This window comes from Didymella exigua (genome assembly GCF_010094145.1).
Source record: "Didymella exigua CBS 183.55 unplaced genomic scaffold M421scaffold_14, whole genome shotgun sequence".
NCBI classification, from domain to species: Eukaryota; Fungi; Ascomycota; class Dothideomycetes; order Pleosporales; family Didymellaceae; genus Didymella; species Didymella exigua.
Genome location: NW_022984788.1, coordinates 268006 through 286074, shown reverse-complemented (window position 1 = coordinate 286074; position 18069 = coordinate 268006). Strand labels below are relative to the sequence as shown.

Here is an 18069-nt window from a genome sequence, read left to right as displayed (position 1 = left end):
GGCACAATAAGCGCACATGTAAGCAAGATACTGTAGACAGAGTGGATTAATTTGACGTACTGTGAGCCACAGCACGACGTTGTGGTGTTGAGTTATCTGCGTGTCAAGGTGGGTGGCTGCATAAGGTGGCCGGCTCAATTGCCTGGCCGACTCAATGGCCGATTACGTTAAGTCTTGTACACACTAAGAGTACTTACACTTTAATAGCAAGAAGTAGACTATATTAAGTAGCTAGAGGATATACAACAAGTAAGGTGGCATGTAGAGGGTGAGGATCTTATATTTAAGGCAGTAGTCCTTAAAATCCTAGTTAAGGTAGCTCTTATAGCCGTCTAAAATAAGCAGCCTGTACGCCCCCTACCTAGCCTGCCTTTGTATGCGCGTTAAAGTGCTTTAACTACTCTAGACTAAGCGCATTGTTTGTCTAGCTGTTCTAAGAGACTAAGAGCTTCTAATTGCGCAGTATATCTGCCTCCTTGTACTAGGTAGAGATGTAAACGCGTCCTTTGTAGATAATAAAAGGTAGGGTACAAGATCTAGCAGCGCAGACGCTCTAGATAACTGTTACCTACTCGCGATTACCTGGCTGAACAAGCTTAGGCTAAGTACGCCTCTCTGCGCCTGTAACAACCTTTATTAAGCTAATAACACCTATCTAGAAGCTAGTCTTGTTAAAGTTGTGCACGTTGTAGTTGTGTACGCTGTACTTGGCTCTAGTGTCCTCTACCAGCTTAAACCACGCGCCAATTGTCTCTAGATCCTCCTGCAGTATCCTCTGCCTATCTTTAGCTCAATTGAAGGCCATCTTAAGCTCAGCTGAGCGTGTTACAAAGCGCTCAGCCCAGTGCTTGCCAACTGGCTGCCCACCGCGTACACCCAACACTTTATCAGCCATATCTGCTACCTCGCACAGCTAGGGCGCGAATCCTCGCGAATCTAGGTTAAGGATATATTAGACAATTATTTGCTCTTCTATAAGTGTAAGTTTTTAGCTGTTAGGTGCTTGTTTAAGGATAAATAGGGCTCCTCTAACGTGTGTAGAGAGAATGTGTTGTTTAACATTAAAAGCGCGTGCAGCTGCTCTCTAGCTTTTAAATTGTTTTAAATAAAGAGCTTTAAGGGCAAGGTTAACTCTACCTTTGTGTTTATATAGTAACGCGTTATGTAGTTAAGGCATGTTGCAATAAAGAGGGTGTTTGTTATGCCAAGACATTTTGAGCTGTTGGGTGGTTTGAGCTGTTGGGTGGTGGAATACGTTAGTTAACTTTTGTATGCTTTTTAGCAAAAGTTGTTAGGAAGTAGATATCCTTTATTGGCCTTTGGCCAGACTACTACAATTACTACTAATTACTCTTTAAGCTCTTGTATGTAGGCCTTAATAAGGACATTTTTATATAGTTTCTCTTTAGCCCCTTTTATAAGCTTTAAGAACCCTTCTTATACTATACTTAGTAATTATTAGAAGGAGTTACTTATAAGCTTAGATTAAGACCTAAACTTATATAAATTGCTTAGCGTCTTAGATTACTACAGTGTTTTAGGTAGAGGTACTACTAGTAGGGTATGTAGCTACACTTTAAGGCAATCTAATACAACCTATGTATTAGTAGGAATAAGCCCTAATACCTTAAAGGCTATTTAACGTACCCCACGGGCGAGCGAGCCAACGGGCGAGCGAGCCACTTTTGCCAAGCCCCCACCAAAACCTGACCTATTATGGCCTAAAACACCACACTATGGCACTCTGTGGCAGACTACGGCATATAATATCACTCAGAGACTACTTCTACATCAATCTTGCATGTTCGCGCGTTGTGGCTAGTCTGATTGCACCTTCTGCAGCGCCTTTAGGTTGGCTCACCCTCTTAAGCGCGCACCCGCTTCTTTGGCTTCTTCCCATCACCACGCGCCCTAAACTCCTTTAGAGCTGCTAGTCGCTGCCTATCTCTAACTATTAGGGTCCCTTCCTTCTAAACCTGCTTTCTTTTGTGTGATTTTTGTTGCGTAGCAGCCTTATTAGCTGCTTAAAGCGTGCTAATTTCCTGTTAGGCTAAAACTAGCTTGTGGGATAAAATTGCTCCCCCCTTTGCGTAGTGCTTAAGCGCGCTTAGAACAGAGTCTAGTAAGCTACCCTGCTACTTCTTATACTTCTCTTAAATTAGAGTTAATTGCAACCTAAATTCTAGGGTATTGCTAGGGGTTTGCGACTGCTAGGGCTTGCTGTTAGTAGGGAGTTGTAGTGATAGAGTTTGTAGCTTTATATTAAGGGTTAAAATAACCTATTCTAGGTTAAAGGGGACTAATCTAGCACCTTAGAACCCTCCTTAGATGTTGCTAGGAGTAAACACCACATTGTAGGCTGCTTTAAAGCATAGGAGGAACTTAGTCTTTGTAAGGTAGGTAATCTAGTTACGTATAAGCATTTTGGCTTAGCGCCTATACGCTAGCTTTAAAGGGGCAAAACAACCCACATTAAGTGGCTGTAGGAGGTGTAATAAGTGCAGAGGCATACATATAGTAACAATCTTGTTATCCTTGCAGTATTGCTAGAATTAGAGCAAGTTGTGGCTCTTATAGCTATTAATAACCAGCAGTTAGTAGGTACTAACAGTTTGCCCCTTTGTATGTGCGTTAAAGTGCTTTAACTACTTAAGACTAAGCTTATTAGTAGTCTAGCTATTACTAGAGACTCTAATAACCTAATCCTAGGGCAGGTCTTCCTCCTTATACTAGCTAGAGAGGTAGTGGCGTGCCTTAAAGATAATAAAGGGTAGAATAGCCTATCCTTTTGTATTAATGCCCTGTATAACTGTTGTCTACTCCTAGTTGCCTGGCTAGACTGTTTTTAGCCTTCCTAGTCTCTCTAAAGCTGTAACAACTGCTCCTAAGGAGATCTAGCCTATTATAAAGCCTGTCTTATTAAAGTTGTAGGTATTGTTATCCTAGATGCTATACTTGGCTTTAATGTTGGCTACCAGGCTAAACTAGCCCTATACAACCCCTAAATCATCACAGAGGGCTTGCTTGTAGTTATACTTGCAATTAAACTTTACTTTAAGCTCTAGTTGACGCTTAACAAACATACTAGGCCAGTTTACGCCAATAGGGCCCAGATTGCGCTCAGCGCGCAGAGAATTGGCCATAGCAGCCACATCTGCAAGCTAGGGGCCAAATCCTCGCGCGTCTAGCTCAAGTATGTGCTTAACAATTACCCTCTCCTTGTTATTATCTAATCCTTGTAAGTTAGGCAGAGTATTGCCTTGTAAAGGTCGTCTAGTGTGTTGATGGCTTAGCGTGCTTCAAGGCACTTTATAGATAGCTGCAGCGCGTCGCTGGGAGAGATTCGCGTCTTGTTTAAGAGCTTGAAGCGCAAGCTGTACCTGAGCTTCTTAAGACGCGTTAATAATAGGTTGTTGTTGAGACATTGGTATAGAAAGGGTACTTTGGTAGGGGCTTGGCAAAAGTGGCTCGCTCGCCCGTGGGGTACGTTAGTAGTTAACCTTTATAAATATATTAAGGAATATATCCCTAAAGGCTAGTAGGAAGCCTTCCTTATTAATATAGAAGATGTGTAAGTATACTAAGTCTTAAACATGTTAGGAATACTTACACTTTAATAGCAAGAAATAGACTAACGTAGTTCACAAGCGAGCGGTCCAACCCAAGCAAGTGGACCACCTAACAGAGTTAAGATGATTGCAATGCATATGCTGCAACACCACCACCACTTACTGCAATTTGTAGGTAATAGAGATACTATTTAGACTTGTTGCTATTAGATGCATCTATAATTTTAACTGCACAGGTGCAAGCGTTGTGGCTAGTCTCTCTACAACATCCGCAACACCTCTGTGTGCGCACCTTCTTTGCAGGCTCTCTGCCCCCCTGCTGCCCACTACCCTCCCTTTTAGCTATTAAATCAGCTACCTCACCTACCGTGAGACTCTCTGCTGCCTGAATATACTTCCTCTTTCAACCTCTAACCTCTATTGCTATCTCTACTGCCTTGCGAAGCCCTGCTATTTCCTGTTGCATTAACACGCTATCATGCCCTATCTATGCAATGCCCTTGTTTAGCTGCTCAACTGCTCTAAGCAGAGGAGAAACTAGGGAATCACTGTGCAGTTGTACACGCTCACAAACCAGCGTTAACTAAGCCTCTATCTTACAGGGGTTGCTTAGAGTTTTTAATTTATATAGGGTGTCCTCTAGCTTTAGTAGAGTTAGCGTACAAAGGACTATATTAAGCTTTAATATCACCACCTCTAGGTTGTGTAGAACTAGTCTAGCGCCCCTAAAGCCTACACAGATGTTCTCCTTTGTAATTAACCTCTTAAAAGCTGCTTTAAAGGCTGGTAGGAAAGCCTCCTTCTTAATCTGCTTAGAGCTGTACTATGCTAAGCTACTGATCTTATCACTATATGCCCACTTTAAAGGCGAAAAGCAACCTACGTTAACTGGCTGTAGCAGGTGCAACAAGTAAGCAGGCATACAGAGAATAATAATCTTCTCTTCCTTACAGTGTTTGTATAACTTATGTACGCTGTAGCTCTTATAGCTGTCCACAATCAGCAGCCTGTGTGCACCTACCTTCTAGTCTTTTATATAGGTATTAAACTGCTTTAGCTAGGCAATACTAAGCTTGTTTAACATCTAGCTGTTAGGACAAATTTAATTACCTAATCCTAAGGTAGATTATAAAACTATAAGGTAATAAGGACCTTGCTAGGGAAGATAAGGAAGGGTAGGATAGCCTAGGCTGGCGGATGGGTAGGGTATGCCTTTTTACGTTTTGGCTTATAGCTTCTTAACTAGCAGAGATACGCTTACATAATCTATTATTTAATAGAAGCGCCTAGTATTGCGCCTTCTAATAAAAAAAGAATTAGCTCATTCTGCCTAGTATTAGCTAAGTTATTAACACTACCTAGCAAAGTATACCTATTAATAGGTATGCTCACTAGGTACCCCCCCTTTTTTAACCTTTTCTAGCCTCTAGCTTGTGCAGTTTAATAGTTATAACAAAACCCTCTACTACAGAAATATAGAAGTAGTTTTTCTCTTTCTTTTAAGCCCTATTTCGCTAGAATCCATGTATTATTGACAAAGTTTTGGGGGGTACCCACGAAGGACGTTGGAGTATACCCATTCCGCCAGCCTAGGATAGCCTATCCTTTAGCGTTAACTCCTTATATATTAGTGACCTAACCACAGTTCCCTAGCTACAGGCTCTTTGTGCTACGCTTCTTAGAGCCTGTAAAGACTATCTAGCTATAGATAACCCCTATTATAAAGCCTGTCTTGTTAAAGTTGTACATGTCTTTGTCTGTGATGCTGTACTTAGCCTTTGTGTTAGCAACTAGCTTAAACTAGGGCGTTATAACGCGTGCATCTTTGTTAAGGGCTCGCTGGCGATCATATGGACGGCTCCTTCGAAGCTTGATCTCAGGCGTACGCGTCTTGAAGTTGTCTACCCAGTGCTTGCTAACAGGCTCTCCACCGCGCTCAGCAAGCAGATTATTGGCCATATCTCGCACTATAGCCTTTGTAGCAGGTATTCCTCTTGTATCAAGCTCAAGTATACGTTGTACAAGGGCCTCCTCCTCTAATTTACTTAGCTTCTTTAAATTAGGCTTATAATTGTGTTAAGAGAGGGCTCCTTAGCGTTGTTAGCAGATAGTAGTTTAAGGTACGCTAAAGGCTATAATAGCATGTCTTTTACTCTTATTATAAACTTTAATTATAGCTTAGATAGTAAGCTATAAGGTCCCTTTAGTATAGGTTAATTGCATATTGTGTTAGGATAGCATTGTAATGCAAAATAGTTATTAGGCTATCATGGTTGGGATGGACCGCTCGCTTGGGTTGGACCGCTCGCTTGTGAACTACGTTATATTAAGTAGCTAGAGGATGTGTAATAAGTAAGGTAGCATGTAGAGAGTAAGGATTTTATTCTCTAGGTAGTAGTCCTTAAACTCCTAGTTAAGATAGCTCTTATAGCTGTCTAAGATAAGCAGCCTATACACCCCTACCTAACATGTCTTTATATGCGTGTTAAAGTGCTTTAACTACTTAAGGCTAAGTATATTATTTATCTAACTATTCTTAGAGACTAAGAGCTTCTAATTATAGGGTATATCTATCTCCTTATACTAGGCAGAGATGTAGACACGTCCTTTGTAGATAATAAAAGGTAGGGTTGCATACCTAGCAGCGCAGATGCTCTAGATAACAGTAACCTACTTGTAATTGCCTAGCTAAACAAGATCTAGCTAAGCATGTCTCTTGAAGCCTGTAACAACCTTTAAAGACAAAGCAACACTTATCTAGAACCTAATTTTATTAAAGTTAACGTGGTTTATCACCAAGCCGCCAGGTATCACCAAACCGCCACCCCTTACCAACTTTTTTAGAGTTACTAACTATTACACAACTATTACGCTTAACCACAACACTACACTAATACTTACAATTGCTACAATTACTCTTTAGAAGCAGCGCTATTATCTGCATCTAATATTTCTGCAGTGCAGGTGCGCAAATTGTAGCTAGTCTTGCTGCAACGTCTGCAGTGCCTCTCTTTGCGCACCTTCTTCCTAGACTGTTTAGATGCCTCACCACCACCACTGTCCTTCTCAGCTATTATATCCTGTACCTCACCAACCGTGAGAGCCTCCTCTGTCTAGATATACTTTCTTTTGCAACCACACTGCGCTGTTAGAGCCTTAATAGCCTTCTTTATGCTATCTATTTCCCTTCTCTGCAACACGTTGGCATAGTCTATCTGCGCAACCCCTCTAGCAAGCGAGTTAAGTAATTTTATAATAGGAGACAGGGGCGAATCTCTGTGCAATCGCATGCGCTTACAGATATACAACATTTGTGACTTAACCTCCTTTGCGCTAGTTAGTGTTTTAGATTCCTATAGGGTAGTCTCTAGTAGTGGTGGTGTTAGCGTGCAAAGGACCACATCAAGCTTTAATAGCACTCGCTCTAGGTTAAAAGGAACTAGTCCTGCGCCTCTAAAGCCTCTGTGGATATTGTCTTTTGTAATAGCCTTGTAATAGGCTGTCTAGAAGCTAGTAAGGAAGAACTCTTTCTTAATTTATATCTTTAAGTATTGTAACTAGGTGTTAACCTTAATTAAGTACGCCCTCTTTAAGGGGCTAAAACAGGCCACGTTAAGTAGCTGTAACAGGTGCAATAAGTGTAGGGGCATACATAAGGTAATAATCTTGTGTTCTACGCAGTATTCCTTAAACTCTACAGAGTTATAGCTCTTATAGCTATTAATAATAAGCAGACAGTAGGCGCTAATAGTACGCTCTTTTATAGACGCGTTAAAGTGCTTTAACTACTCTAGACTAAGCTTGTTTATTGTCTAGCTATTCTTGCTAGTTATAATTACCTAATTACAAGGCAGATTAGGGTACTAGGTTGTAATTAGGACCTTGCCTTAGAAGATAATAAAGGGTAGGATAGCCTAGCCAGCAGCGCAGACACTAATAATAATTGTGACCTACTCCTAATTGCTAGGCTAGATATTCTTAGGGTTAGATTACTTCTCTAAGCCTGTGAACACTATCTTAGACCTAATTATGCCTATTATAAACCTAGTCTTATTAAAGTTGTAGGTATCTCTATCTAGGATTCTATACTTCTCCTTTGTATTCCTAACTAGCTTAAACTAGGGTGTTATAACGCGTGTATCTTTATTTAGGGCTTGTTAACAATTATATAGTTAGCTACATTAAAGCTTAATTTATTAGGTACGTGTGTTAAACCTGTTTACCTAGAGCTTACTAACAGGTCCTTTACTACGTGCAGTAAGCAGATTATTAGCTATATCTTGCACCATAGTCTTTATTGCGCCTATTCCTTGCCTGTCTAGCTTAAGTATACAGTTAACTATTGCCTCCTCTTCTACCTTTGTTAGCTTCTTTAAATTAGCCTTATAATTACGTTATACAAGCCCTCCTGCGTGCTAGTCTCTTAACATTAATTAGGGAACACTAAAGGCCTTAGACACGTAATTTATACTGTTAGGCACAGTAGCTTTTGTAGCTTAGATAGCAAGGTATAGTGTACCTTTGTTATAGGGTGATTGCGTGTTGTGTTGTAATGGCATTGTAATAATTATCATAACAGTCGCAAAATTGGTAAGGGGTGGCGGTTTGGTGATACCTGGCGGCTTGGTGATAAACCACGTTATGCATGTTATTATTATAAATACTATACTTAACTTTAGTACCCTCTACTAGCTTAAACTACGTGCTAATTATCTTAAAATCTTCTTATAGTATTCTCTGTCTATCCTTAGCTTAATAAAAGGCTATTTTAAGCTTATCTAAACGTGTTATAAGCCTGCTAGCCTATAGTTTACTAATAGGCTCTTTACTACACACACTAAGTATCTTATTAGCTATATCTACTACCTTATAAAGCTAGGGCACAAATCCTTATAAATTAAGGTTAAGTATATACTAGAAAATTATCTGCTCCTCTAGTATAGTAAGTTTCTAGCAATTAGGACGTATGTCTAGTTAAAATATAATATTGTAAAGGCAATTAGAGACCTACTAATAAGGTACATTTAACGCTCTAGCAGCGCTGTAGATACTACAAAATTAGCTAGTATAGAAGGCCTAGATAGTAAGGATAACTCTACCTTCTCTAGTAGTATTCTAAAGTTATTGTTATTAAGGTATATTATATTAGGGTAAAAGGTAGTTGTGCTAAGAGAGAGTGGCTAGTTTGGTGATATGGCTGGCTCGGTGATAATCTACGTTATAGTAATACACTAACATTTCTTGCAATAACATCTTTTAGGTGTGGCTCTATAGCTTCATTTTTCTATTGTCAATATCTTGTTGGGGTGGCTCATCGGCTGAACTGGCTCATCGGGCGCACGGCCACGGTACACGTTAGTGGATATGGACTCCATGCTTCAAAGAAAACACTGCAACAAGGATGGCGCTGTGGCAACGTATAGCTGAGTATCCTTTCGCGATGCAGAAAAACAAAGTTTCATGTGATAAAGTGAAAATGAGCGATAAATTGATGTTGAGCTACATATCTGAACGTTTAGAAACGCCGCTCATACAAGCTCAAGCCAGCCCAAAAAGTTCGTGAGAGCCGTGAGGTCAGAATCAGGACTGCGCAACGTTATGGGCGCACATATAGACCGATTCCTTAAAACCCGCTGAACAGCGATCCGGCGCTCGCAGTCTTTGGCGCAGGGGCGTTTAAGACATGGTCGTGCTCGTCGACGTGAGCGTGAAAGGCCTCAACTTCGTTTGAGCCATCCATCTGTGGGATCGAAGACACCCCAGTAATCTCCTCGAACAAGTGAACCGAGGCGTGACTGGCGGAGCTCTGGCGCTCGAGCCCAGCTTGAGCATCTTCTGCAATCTCGACATCCTGCTCGATATGGTTCTGCACGTCGAGCTCGTCCTGCACAGCTGCGATCTCAGCAAGCACGGCAGTCTCAGATAGGAGCTCGGTCTCGTCCTCGAAGTCGTCGCTCTCGGAAGCAAGCTCTGCTACGCCATCTGTGCCCCTAGAAAACTGCTCCTGGTCGAGCGCCGCTGCCTCCGCTACCTCCCCTGGGTCGATGAGTATGTGCTCGCACTCATCTTCCTTTTCGTCTTCTGCAAGCGCAGGAGTGGCTTCTTCAAGCTCGATCTCAGCCTGGATGTTGCCAGAGGGGCCAGTGGCATCCGCAGTGCCAAGCTCGATTTCGATTTCGATATCTTCGCCCTCGTCATCAGCCTCGCCGGCAGCGGCGGCAGCATTGGCTGTATCCTCAGCTTGGAGGTCTAGAATGTACTGCTTCACCTGTGCAGCGAACTTGTCCAGGACCTCGACTGATGAGAAGCCGCGACGCTTGCGGGGAACAGCGGTCTTGGGATGTGCGGTCACCTTCTTAGCTGGGGCGACTGGAGCAGGCACGCTGGCCTTGCGGCCACGGCTATCGGCCTTCTTTGGTGCGATCGGCTTCTCGACCTCGACCTTTTTGGGCCTGCCGCGGGCCTTCTTGACAGGCTCAACGACGGTCTTCTTCTGAACTGGCGCAGCACGTGTGCGCAGGCGCGAACGCATCTTAGGGTTGATACGGGGCGCAGCAGCGACTTTAGGAGGCGCTCTAGCGGCGAGCTTGGAGCGCGGTGAAGTGCGCTTTGTAACGCGCGAGGATTCAGCAACGCGGTTGAGGTCGAGCGCAGGACGACCGCGGCGCTTGAGTGTAACTGGAGCTTCATGTACAGCATCCTCCTTGCGAGGACGGCCGCCGCGCTTCTTAGGCGCGACAGTTAGTTCAGCAGCAGCGGCAGTTTTCGCAGGTCGTCCAGCGCGCTTTTTTATGGGAATCGGCGCCTTTGCGACAGCCTCCTCAGCAGTTGCGACTGAGCGGCGACCGCGCTTGATGGCCTGATTGATTTGCGCAATGGGCTCATAAGCTTGTGTTTTTGAGGGACGGCCGCGCTTCTTCGGCGGCACAATAGGAGCTACTGCTACAGCGTCAATCTTTGCTGGACGACCGCGCTTCTTAAGACTAGGAGGGATTATGACGGCAACGGGAATCTCTGACGTAGCGTTTCTGGCAGGGCGGCCGCGACGCGCCGCGCTTGTTTGCGCTTTCGCCATTGAGTTGCGTTTTCGACGTGTTCAGCGATCGTGGGCTTTAGATTCGTGTAGTTGAAGAACTGGAGTGTGCCCTTGGTGAGCACAAGATACTATTATTGGTGAAACGGTGCGGAGGCGGAAGTGAGATTATACTTGGAGGAGCAGCTAGCGCGTTGACGCGTTGGCCACAGCGCCTTCAGTCTCATCGTAGTAATCCCTGCCTTCACCTCGACATAATCGTACGTGAACCGACACAGGTTCCATCAGACAAGCTAAGAAATTGATGTGTTCAGGTAAGGCGCTGTCCGGTTGAGGCCGGTAAACACACTGTCATCCATGTAATCGCTGCATCGCATTAGTGTCAACCCTATGTGAGTGGTGTATTTAGTACGGGATGTTGCGCAGATGAGTATGAGAATATGCTGTCGGGTAGCTGGAGTCTCTTGATGGGAGCAACTTGTGTCCGATTCCCTCTAGCAGGCTGGTAATGTCGCCCGAGATTGCTTCCGCCACCAAGTGTTCGCAGATCTGGGCCGAAGCTCTGACAGTTGCCACGGAGAAGTGGTTGCCAAATTCGAAGATTGTCTTTGCATTCTTGGGCTGTGGCCATATGCAGCCGCCATACAGGTGAAGCTCCAGCTCGAAGGGAGTATGACCAACGTCAAAGAGATCGTGATCTTGACTGATGCAGCCAGGATCTACCAGCGTTGGACTGATCATCCTGTCAAAATTGATGTGGTCGCAGAGCACATACGAACGCTTAGACTTCTCGCGCCTTTTCAGAATGGCATCCAGCTTTGCACTCAGCAAAGGATTAGGTGGAAGCAAACATCCTGCCGACGTCTAACATCATTGATCGTGAAGCGATACTTGAAGCCTGCTTTGAACTCGCCTTCCACGAAAGCTTGCAACGTCTGGATGAAATGCCGCGCATCGCCAATTCCTACATATAGGAAGGCTAACGTCTCGTTTGAGACGCGGTTAAATGTCAAGTGGGGATTGAGCATGAACCTGGCCATGACATGTTGTAACCACGTGGCTCAGATCACATGATATCCTATTGTAGCAGGCACTGCCCGGTGATTCAAAGACAGATATGTATGCAGTCTTTTACATAGAGCAATTTTGCGGCCATGGCTGTTGTACTTTGGTGTAGGTGTTGGGAGCGCGCGTCCGCAACACTACACACCTACTTCTATTTTTGCTGCAGAAGCTGTAGTAATCTTGCGCTTGCCTTTGTTAGCTAGTTATAAGTCTTTTAAGCCTTGCAAGCTTCTTTTCCTCACGTCTTTGCTCTTTGCGCGCATTAATAGCTGCGCGCTCTTTCTCCTTCGCCTTCCTCCACGCTTCTGCATCCCTTGCACGCTGCACCTTTGCTTCTTCTGCAATCTTGTCATTGTAGAGCTTGTTAGCCCTCTGTAGTTCCTTTATCTTAGACTTTTCACGCTCTTCTTTGTCCTTTTCCTCTAGCACTTACCTTATGCGCACCTTAGCTTCCTAGAATAAGCAAGGAGTCCACATTATCTTAGGTCCCTAGTACTTGTAGTGTTGCAACAGAGCAATTGCCTTGCCCTTACTTTGCCTGCGCTTCTTGTGAGCCAGAGCGTGGCGTAAGCCGCCATTTTCTGCCTAAAAGAGCTAGTTCTAGAAAGCAATGTAGTAGAGTGATTGCAAGACAGTGTTTATATTAACGTACTCCACAAGCGAGCCAGTCACCCAAGCGAGCCGGTCACTTTTGCCAAGACTACGCTAAACTTCACTCTACCTTTAATGTCCTAACGTAATAACAAAAAAAAGCCTCTAAATAAGGCTAATATATAGCTTGCCTTACAGGCTATCTAAAAAGACGCAATACTCTTGTCAGATGCTCGTACTGTGAGCCAGAGTATGTGCTTAACGAGATCTTAGGTGGTATGATGATTTATTGATGATTGTGGCGATGGTGTTTTCTGCTGTGGCGTCGTGCTGGTTGCTACAGGATTGAAGTGGGGGGGGAATTAGCGCTGTTCGCGGCCGCCTGTGTGCGGGCCAATCAGGAGTTGCCAGGTCTCGCTTAATCGACCTGGCAACTGCTGATTGGCTGCGCGACAGGTCCCTGCTCGATTGCGCAGATCCGACCTCTCGCCGCTCGCTCTTATCTGATAACAAGCTTAGTCTAGAGTAGTTAAAGCACTTTGACGCGCATATAAAGGAGCGTACTATTAGCACCTATTAGATGCTGGTTATTGATAGCTATAAGAGCCACGATTCCCTAGAATTCTAGCAATACTGCAAGGATAACAAGATTGTAACCCTATGCATGCCTTCACACTTGTTGCACCTCCTGCAGCCACTTAATGTAGGTTGTTTTGCCCCTTTAAAGAAGGCGTATAGGCGCTAAGCTAAAAAGCTTAACGTAGATTATCACCGAGCCGGCCATATCACCGAACCAGCCATTTTCTCTTGGCACGACTAACACAAGTTACTGCAACTACAACTACTTACTATTAAACAGTGACCTAGCATACTGCGTGCTTATGTAACAGTCTAGACTCTAAACCAGACTACTACAGCTTATATCAGATTTAGAAGATGTTTCTGCACACCCTCCTAGCACGTTCGTGCGTTGTGTCCAGTCTTGCTGTTGTTCCCACAGCGCTAAACAGTTGACTAAGCTCCTAGTTGACCACCTCCACCCCAAGTCTTCTTAGATGGCTAAGCTGCTACACACGCCTCAGCAGCTACCCGCGATGCTGCTAGGCTATACTTAAGTGTGCCACTATGCTGAATCTGCTTTCTCTTACGCGATTTTCTCTTAGTTATTACTAGTAATTACTCTTTAAGCTCTTGCACGCAGGCCTTAATAAGGACATTTTTATATAGCATCTCTTTAGCCCCTTTTATAAGCTTTAAGAACCCCTCTTGCGCTATACTTAGTAATTGTTAGAAGGAGTTACTTATAAGCTTAGATTAAGACCTAAACTTGTTTATATTACTTAGCATCTTAGATTACTATAGTATTTTAGGTAGAGGTACTACTAGTAGGGTATGCAGCCACACTTTAAGGTAATCTAACACTACCTGCATATTAGTAGGAACAAGCCCTAATACCTTAAAGGCCTTTTAGTAGTTAAGCTTTGTAAATATATTAAGGAACGCGTCCCTAAAGGCTAGTAGGAAGCCTTCCTTATTAATATAGAAGACATGTTAGCATGCTAAGTCTTAAACATATTAGGAGTACTTACACTTTAACAGTGTAAAGAAAGTAGGGGAAGGACTAGACTACTTTCTTCCTAGTCTAGAAGGACCTAGACAAATCTAGACTAGCTTTGTCTTAATAGGAAGCTTATAGCCTAATAGAGGTAAGGTGGGGTTATGTAATATAATAGACAAGTTATTATATTAGATACTAGGTAGAGATTCCTAGGCTAGGTACAGAGCGAACAGAGGGGGGAGAGCTAGGCTGGCGGAATGGGTATACTCCAACGTCCTTCGTGGGTACCCCCCAAAACTTTGTCAATAATACATGGATTCTAGCGAAATAGGGCTTAAAAGAAAGAGAAAAACTACTTCTATATTTCTGTAGTAGAGGGCTTTGTTATAACTATTAAACTGCACAAGCTAGAGGCTAGAAAAGGTTAAAAAAGGGGGGGTACCTAGCAAGCATACCTATTAATAGGTATACTTTGCTAGGTAGTGTTAATAACTTAGCTAATACTAGGCGGAATGAGCTAATTCTTTTTTTATTAGAAGGCGCAATACTAGGCGCTTCTATCGAATAATAGATTATATAAGCGTATCTCTGCTAGTTAAGAAGCTATAAGCCAAAACGTAAAAAAGCATACCCTACCCATCCGCCAGCCTAGGGAGAGCCAGAGGTATTTATGCTTCCTCTCCTCTGTCTGTATTTCTAAGCAGAACGTTCTAGACTCCTCTAGGTAGGTCTACTGCATCTATGCTTAGTATTGCTGCATATGCAAGCAAGATTACGTAGGTGCATGCGTAATCGTATACGTCAGCATCTCACAGAGTAGGCTACTCTATTTGTAAGCAGAGGGTCTAGAACATTTCTAGTTACTAAAAATAGAGAACAGCATATCTTAAGAACGAGAGGAGATACAGGCTTTGTAAGCACACCATTCTAATCCTCTCTTCTTAGAGATTACAATAGCAATGCTTAGGTAAGCATAGCGCTATACCTAAGAGGGAAATACGCTAGATAAAGATTATAAGAACAAAGTCTTATAACTTTACAAACAGTAAGTAGCTAGAGGATGTGTAATAAGTAAGGTAGTATGCAGAGAGTAAGGATTTAGTTCTCTAGGCAATAGTCCTTAAACTCCTAGTTAAGATAGCTCTTATAGCTGTCTAAGATAAGCAACCTATATACTCCTACCTAATATATCTTTATATGCGTGTTAAAGTGCTTTAACTACTTAAGGCTAAGTATATTATTTATCTAACTATTCTTAGAGACTAAGAGCTTCTAATTATAGGGTATATCTGTCTCCTTATACTAGGCAGAGATGTAGACGCGTACTTTGTAGATAATAAAAGGTAGGGTTGCATACCCAGCAGCGCAGATGCTCTAGATAACAGTAACCCACTCGCAATTGCCTAGCTAAACAAGCTCTAGCTGAGCACGTCTCTCTAAGCCTATTACAACCTTTAAAGACAAAGCAATACCTATCTAGAACCTAGTTTTATTAAAGTTGTGTATATTATTGTTATAAACACTAACGTACTCTATCACCGAGCCAGTCATATCACCAAACCAGTCACTTAAAATCCCACCAAAAAACACAGAAACTATACCCCTGCATCTTAATAACTACTTAATAGAATCTTCTAAAAACTTCAGAATAGAGCTGCATCTATACTAATAAGACTGCTTAAAAGTCTTAGAGTGCTTAGCCCTATATTGCAGATGTTGTTCAGAAGATACTGAAATACAGGGGTAGCTGCAGGCTATCTCAACATCTATACTAGCTATTAGTCTAAGACTTTTAAATAGTTTTATTAGTATAGATGCAGCTTTATTCTGAAGTTTTTAGAAGATTCCATTAAGTAGTTATTAAGATGGAGGGGTATAGTTTCTGTGTTTTTTGGTGGGATTTTAAGTGACTGGTTCGGTGATATAACTGGCTTGGTGATAGAGTACGTTATACTTAACTTAAGTATCCTCTACTAGCTTACACTACACACTAATTATCTTAGGATCTTCCTATAGTATCCTCTGTCTATCCTTAGCTTAATTAAAGGCTATTTTAAGCTTGTCTAAACGCGTTACAAGCCTGCTAGCCTATAGTTTGCCAACAGGCTCTTCACTATGCACACTAAGTATCTTATTAGCTATATCTGCCACCTTATATAGCTAGGGCGCAAATCCTCACAAATTAAGGTTAAGTATATACTAGATAATTGTCTGCTCCTCTAGTATAGTAAGTTTCTAGCAATTAGCATGTATGTCTAGTTAAAACGTGATATTGCAAAGGCAATTAGAGACCTGCTAATAAGGTACATTCAACGCTCTAGCAGCGCTGCAGATACTACAAAATTAGACAGCATAGAAGGCCTAGATAGTAAGGATAACTCTGCCTTCTCTAGTAGTATTCTAAAGTTGTTATTATTATTGCATGTTATGTTAGGGTAAAAGGTGGTTGTACTAAGAGAAAGTGGCTAGTTTAGTGATATGGCCGGCTCGGTGATAATCTACGTTAAGCTTTTTAGCTTAGCGCCTTTAGAGCAGTTAACCGCTGGCCCTCTTCAACTGCAAGGCTTCCCTCAGCTTGAATACGCTTTCTTTTGTGCAATTTGCGTTGTGTAGTGGCCTTAGCAGCTGCTTCAAGCTCACGGATTCGTTTTTATCCTGTGGCATTGATGCCCTTAATGACTGTCACCCACTCCTGGTTGCCTGGCTGGATCTGCTTTGCTCGTCCTAGCTTCTCTGCATCTGTAACAACTACTCCAGTGCTTATCTGGCCCATTATAAAGCCTGTCTTGTTGAAGTTGTACATGTTGTTGTCTAGGATGCTATACTTAGCTTTAACGTTAGATACAAGGATAAACTAGCCCTGTATAACCTCAGAGTCCTTGCAGAGGGCTCGCTTGTAGTTGTACTTGCGATTGAAGACTGTTTTAAGCTCCTCCTGACGCGAAACAAACGTGCTGGCCCACCTTGAGCCAACAGGGGCCAAACTGCGCTCTTTTCGCAGAGAATTGGCCATATCAGCCACAGCTGCGAGCCGGGGGGACTCTCCTCGCGTGACCAGCTCAAGTATGTACGCAACAACCACCCGCTCCTCAGCAGCGGTCAGATTCCGCGAATTAGCTATAGTATTGACGCGTGAAGGTCGTCCAGTAAGTCAGTCGCGTAGAGTTGTTCAGGGCGCGTTGTAGAGAGCTGCAGCGCGTCTTACTGAGAGATTAGGGTCTTGTTAAAGAGCTAGTAGCGCAAGCTGTATCTGAGCCTCTTTGGACGCGTCTATTTGACGTGGTTGTGGAGGCATTGGTGTAGAGTTGATGTTTTGGTGGGGTCTTGGCAAAAGTGGGCGACTCGCCCTGGTGGGCGACTCGCCCTACACCTACGTTACTACCTAGTCAATTTTTATAGCTAGATTACAGATTTGCTCCCGTGTCTTACTTGCCATCTTGCTTCATGAAGGTGTATTCGATGGTGTCGCTACTCATGCTCAGCCCCATCGCCTTGCATACCTATGCCAAGGTGTCAAGATAGATAGCTGAGAAACTTGTTAGATTTAAGAGCCACTCAGAAAGAGAGGACCTGAAATTCAGCGTAAGGAGCCTGCACAAGCCTTGTGAGAGATGCGTAGCTCTCGGTTATCAGTAAACACACCACATCGTATCTCGTATAAAACCTCAAATTCCACCCCTAAGAGCACAAATCCGCATGGTCATCCTGATGTGCTCTAATCTGTTCGGCTCATCCGTACCCTTCTTCCTTAAGCTTTCCTCATGCGAAGACGCATTTCCGCTTGGCGCCTTCCGAAGATCACCTTTTGCGCAGTCTTTATTTACTGTCACGTTGTTGTGATGCTACTAATCCGATTGCTTCTCCTTCTTCTAGTCAGCTCTACTTGATCTACACAGCGCTCGGGCAACCATAATTTGCTTGCCAGCCCAGCCTCGCGCCTTTTGTTGCTCATCCGCTGCGTCCTCCTTACTTCTGCAGTGCAACATTTCAGGGAATGATAACGAAGTCGGTCAGAAGTCCCGTTCCTATCATGTTCAATACATAAGCGATGCTCACACAGGCTGTGTAGTCATACTGCTTTGTGCGAATCAGACAGGAGGTTCCTGAACGAGGCTGTGTGCACGGGCTGACGGCCTGAATTTGACTCCCAGCAAATCACGGACCAACTTGACGAACCCCTTTTCATGAAATGGTATCTTTTCTTACTGTAAGGACCGAACAAAGAGGGTGCAGATGCTCATCCGCCAGCTGCT

The 18069-nt window shown here is 43.3% G+C and overlaps 2 protein-coding genes across 2 annotated transcripts; both read right to left on the bottom strand.

The window, feature by feature from the left end:
• Positions 1-4227: 4227 nt before the first annotated feature.
• Positions 4228-7354, bottom strand: M421DRAFT_27168 (uncharacterized protein; the record flags this gene model as incomplete). The annotated part of the gene is made up of 2 exons (XM_033588805.1): positions 4228-4392; positions 7139-7354. Coding segments are annotated over 2 exons (381 nt in total), but the record flags the coding sequence as incomplete, so codon positions are not given.
• A 1681-nt stretch (positions 7355-9035) lies between these two features.
• On the bottom strand, positions 9036-10726 carry M421DRAFT_420791 (uncharacterized protein). The gene has a single exon (XM_033592599.1). It carries the CDS (start codon positions 10642-10644, stop codon positions 9193-9195), a length of 1452 nt encoding a protein of 483 aa, XP_033448501.1. The 5' UTR covers positions 10645-10726; the 3' UTR covers positions 9036-9192.
• Between the last annotated feature and the right edge of the window lie 7343 nt (positions 10727-18069).

Excerpts from the sequence above, each read along its gene's own strand:
- M421DRAFT_420791 (XM_033592599.1), bottom strand. The coding sequence starts at position 10,644 with ATGGCGAAAGCGCAAACAAGCGCGGCGCGTCGCGGCCGCCCTGCCAGA.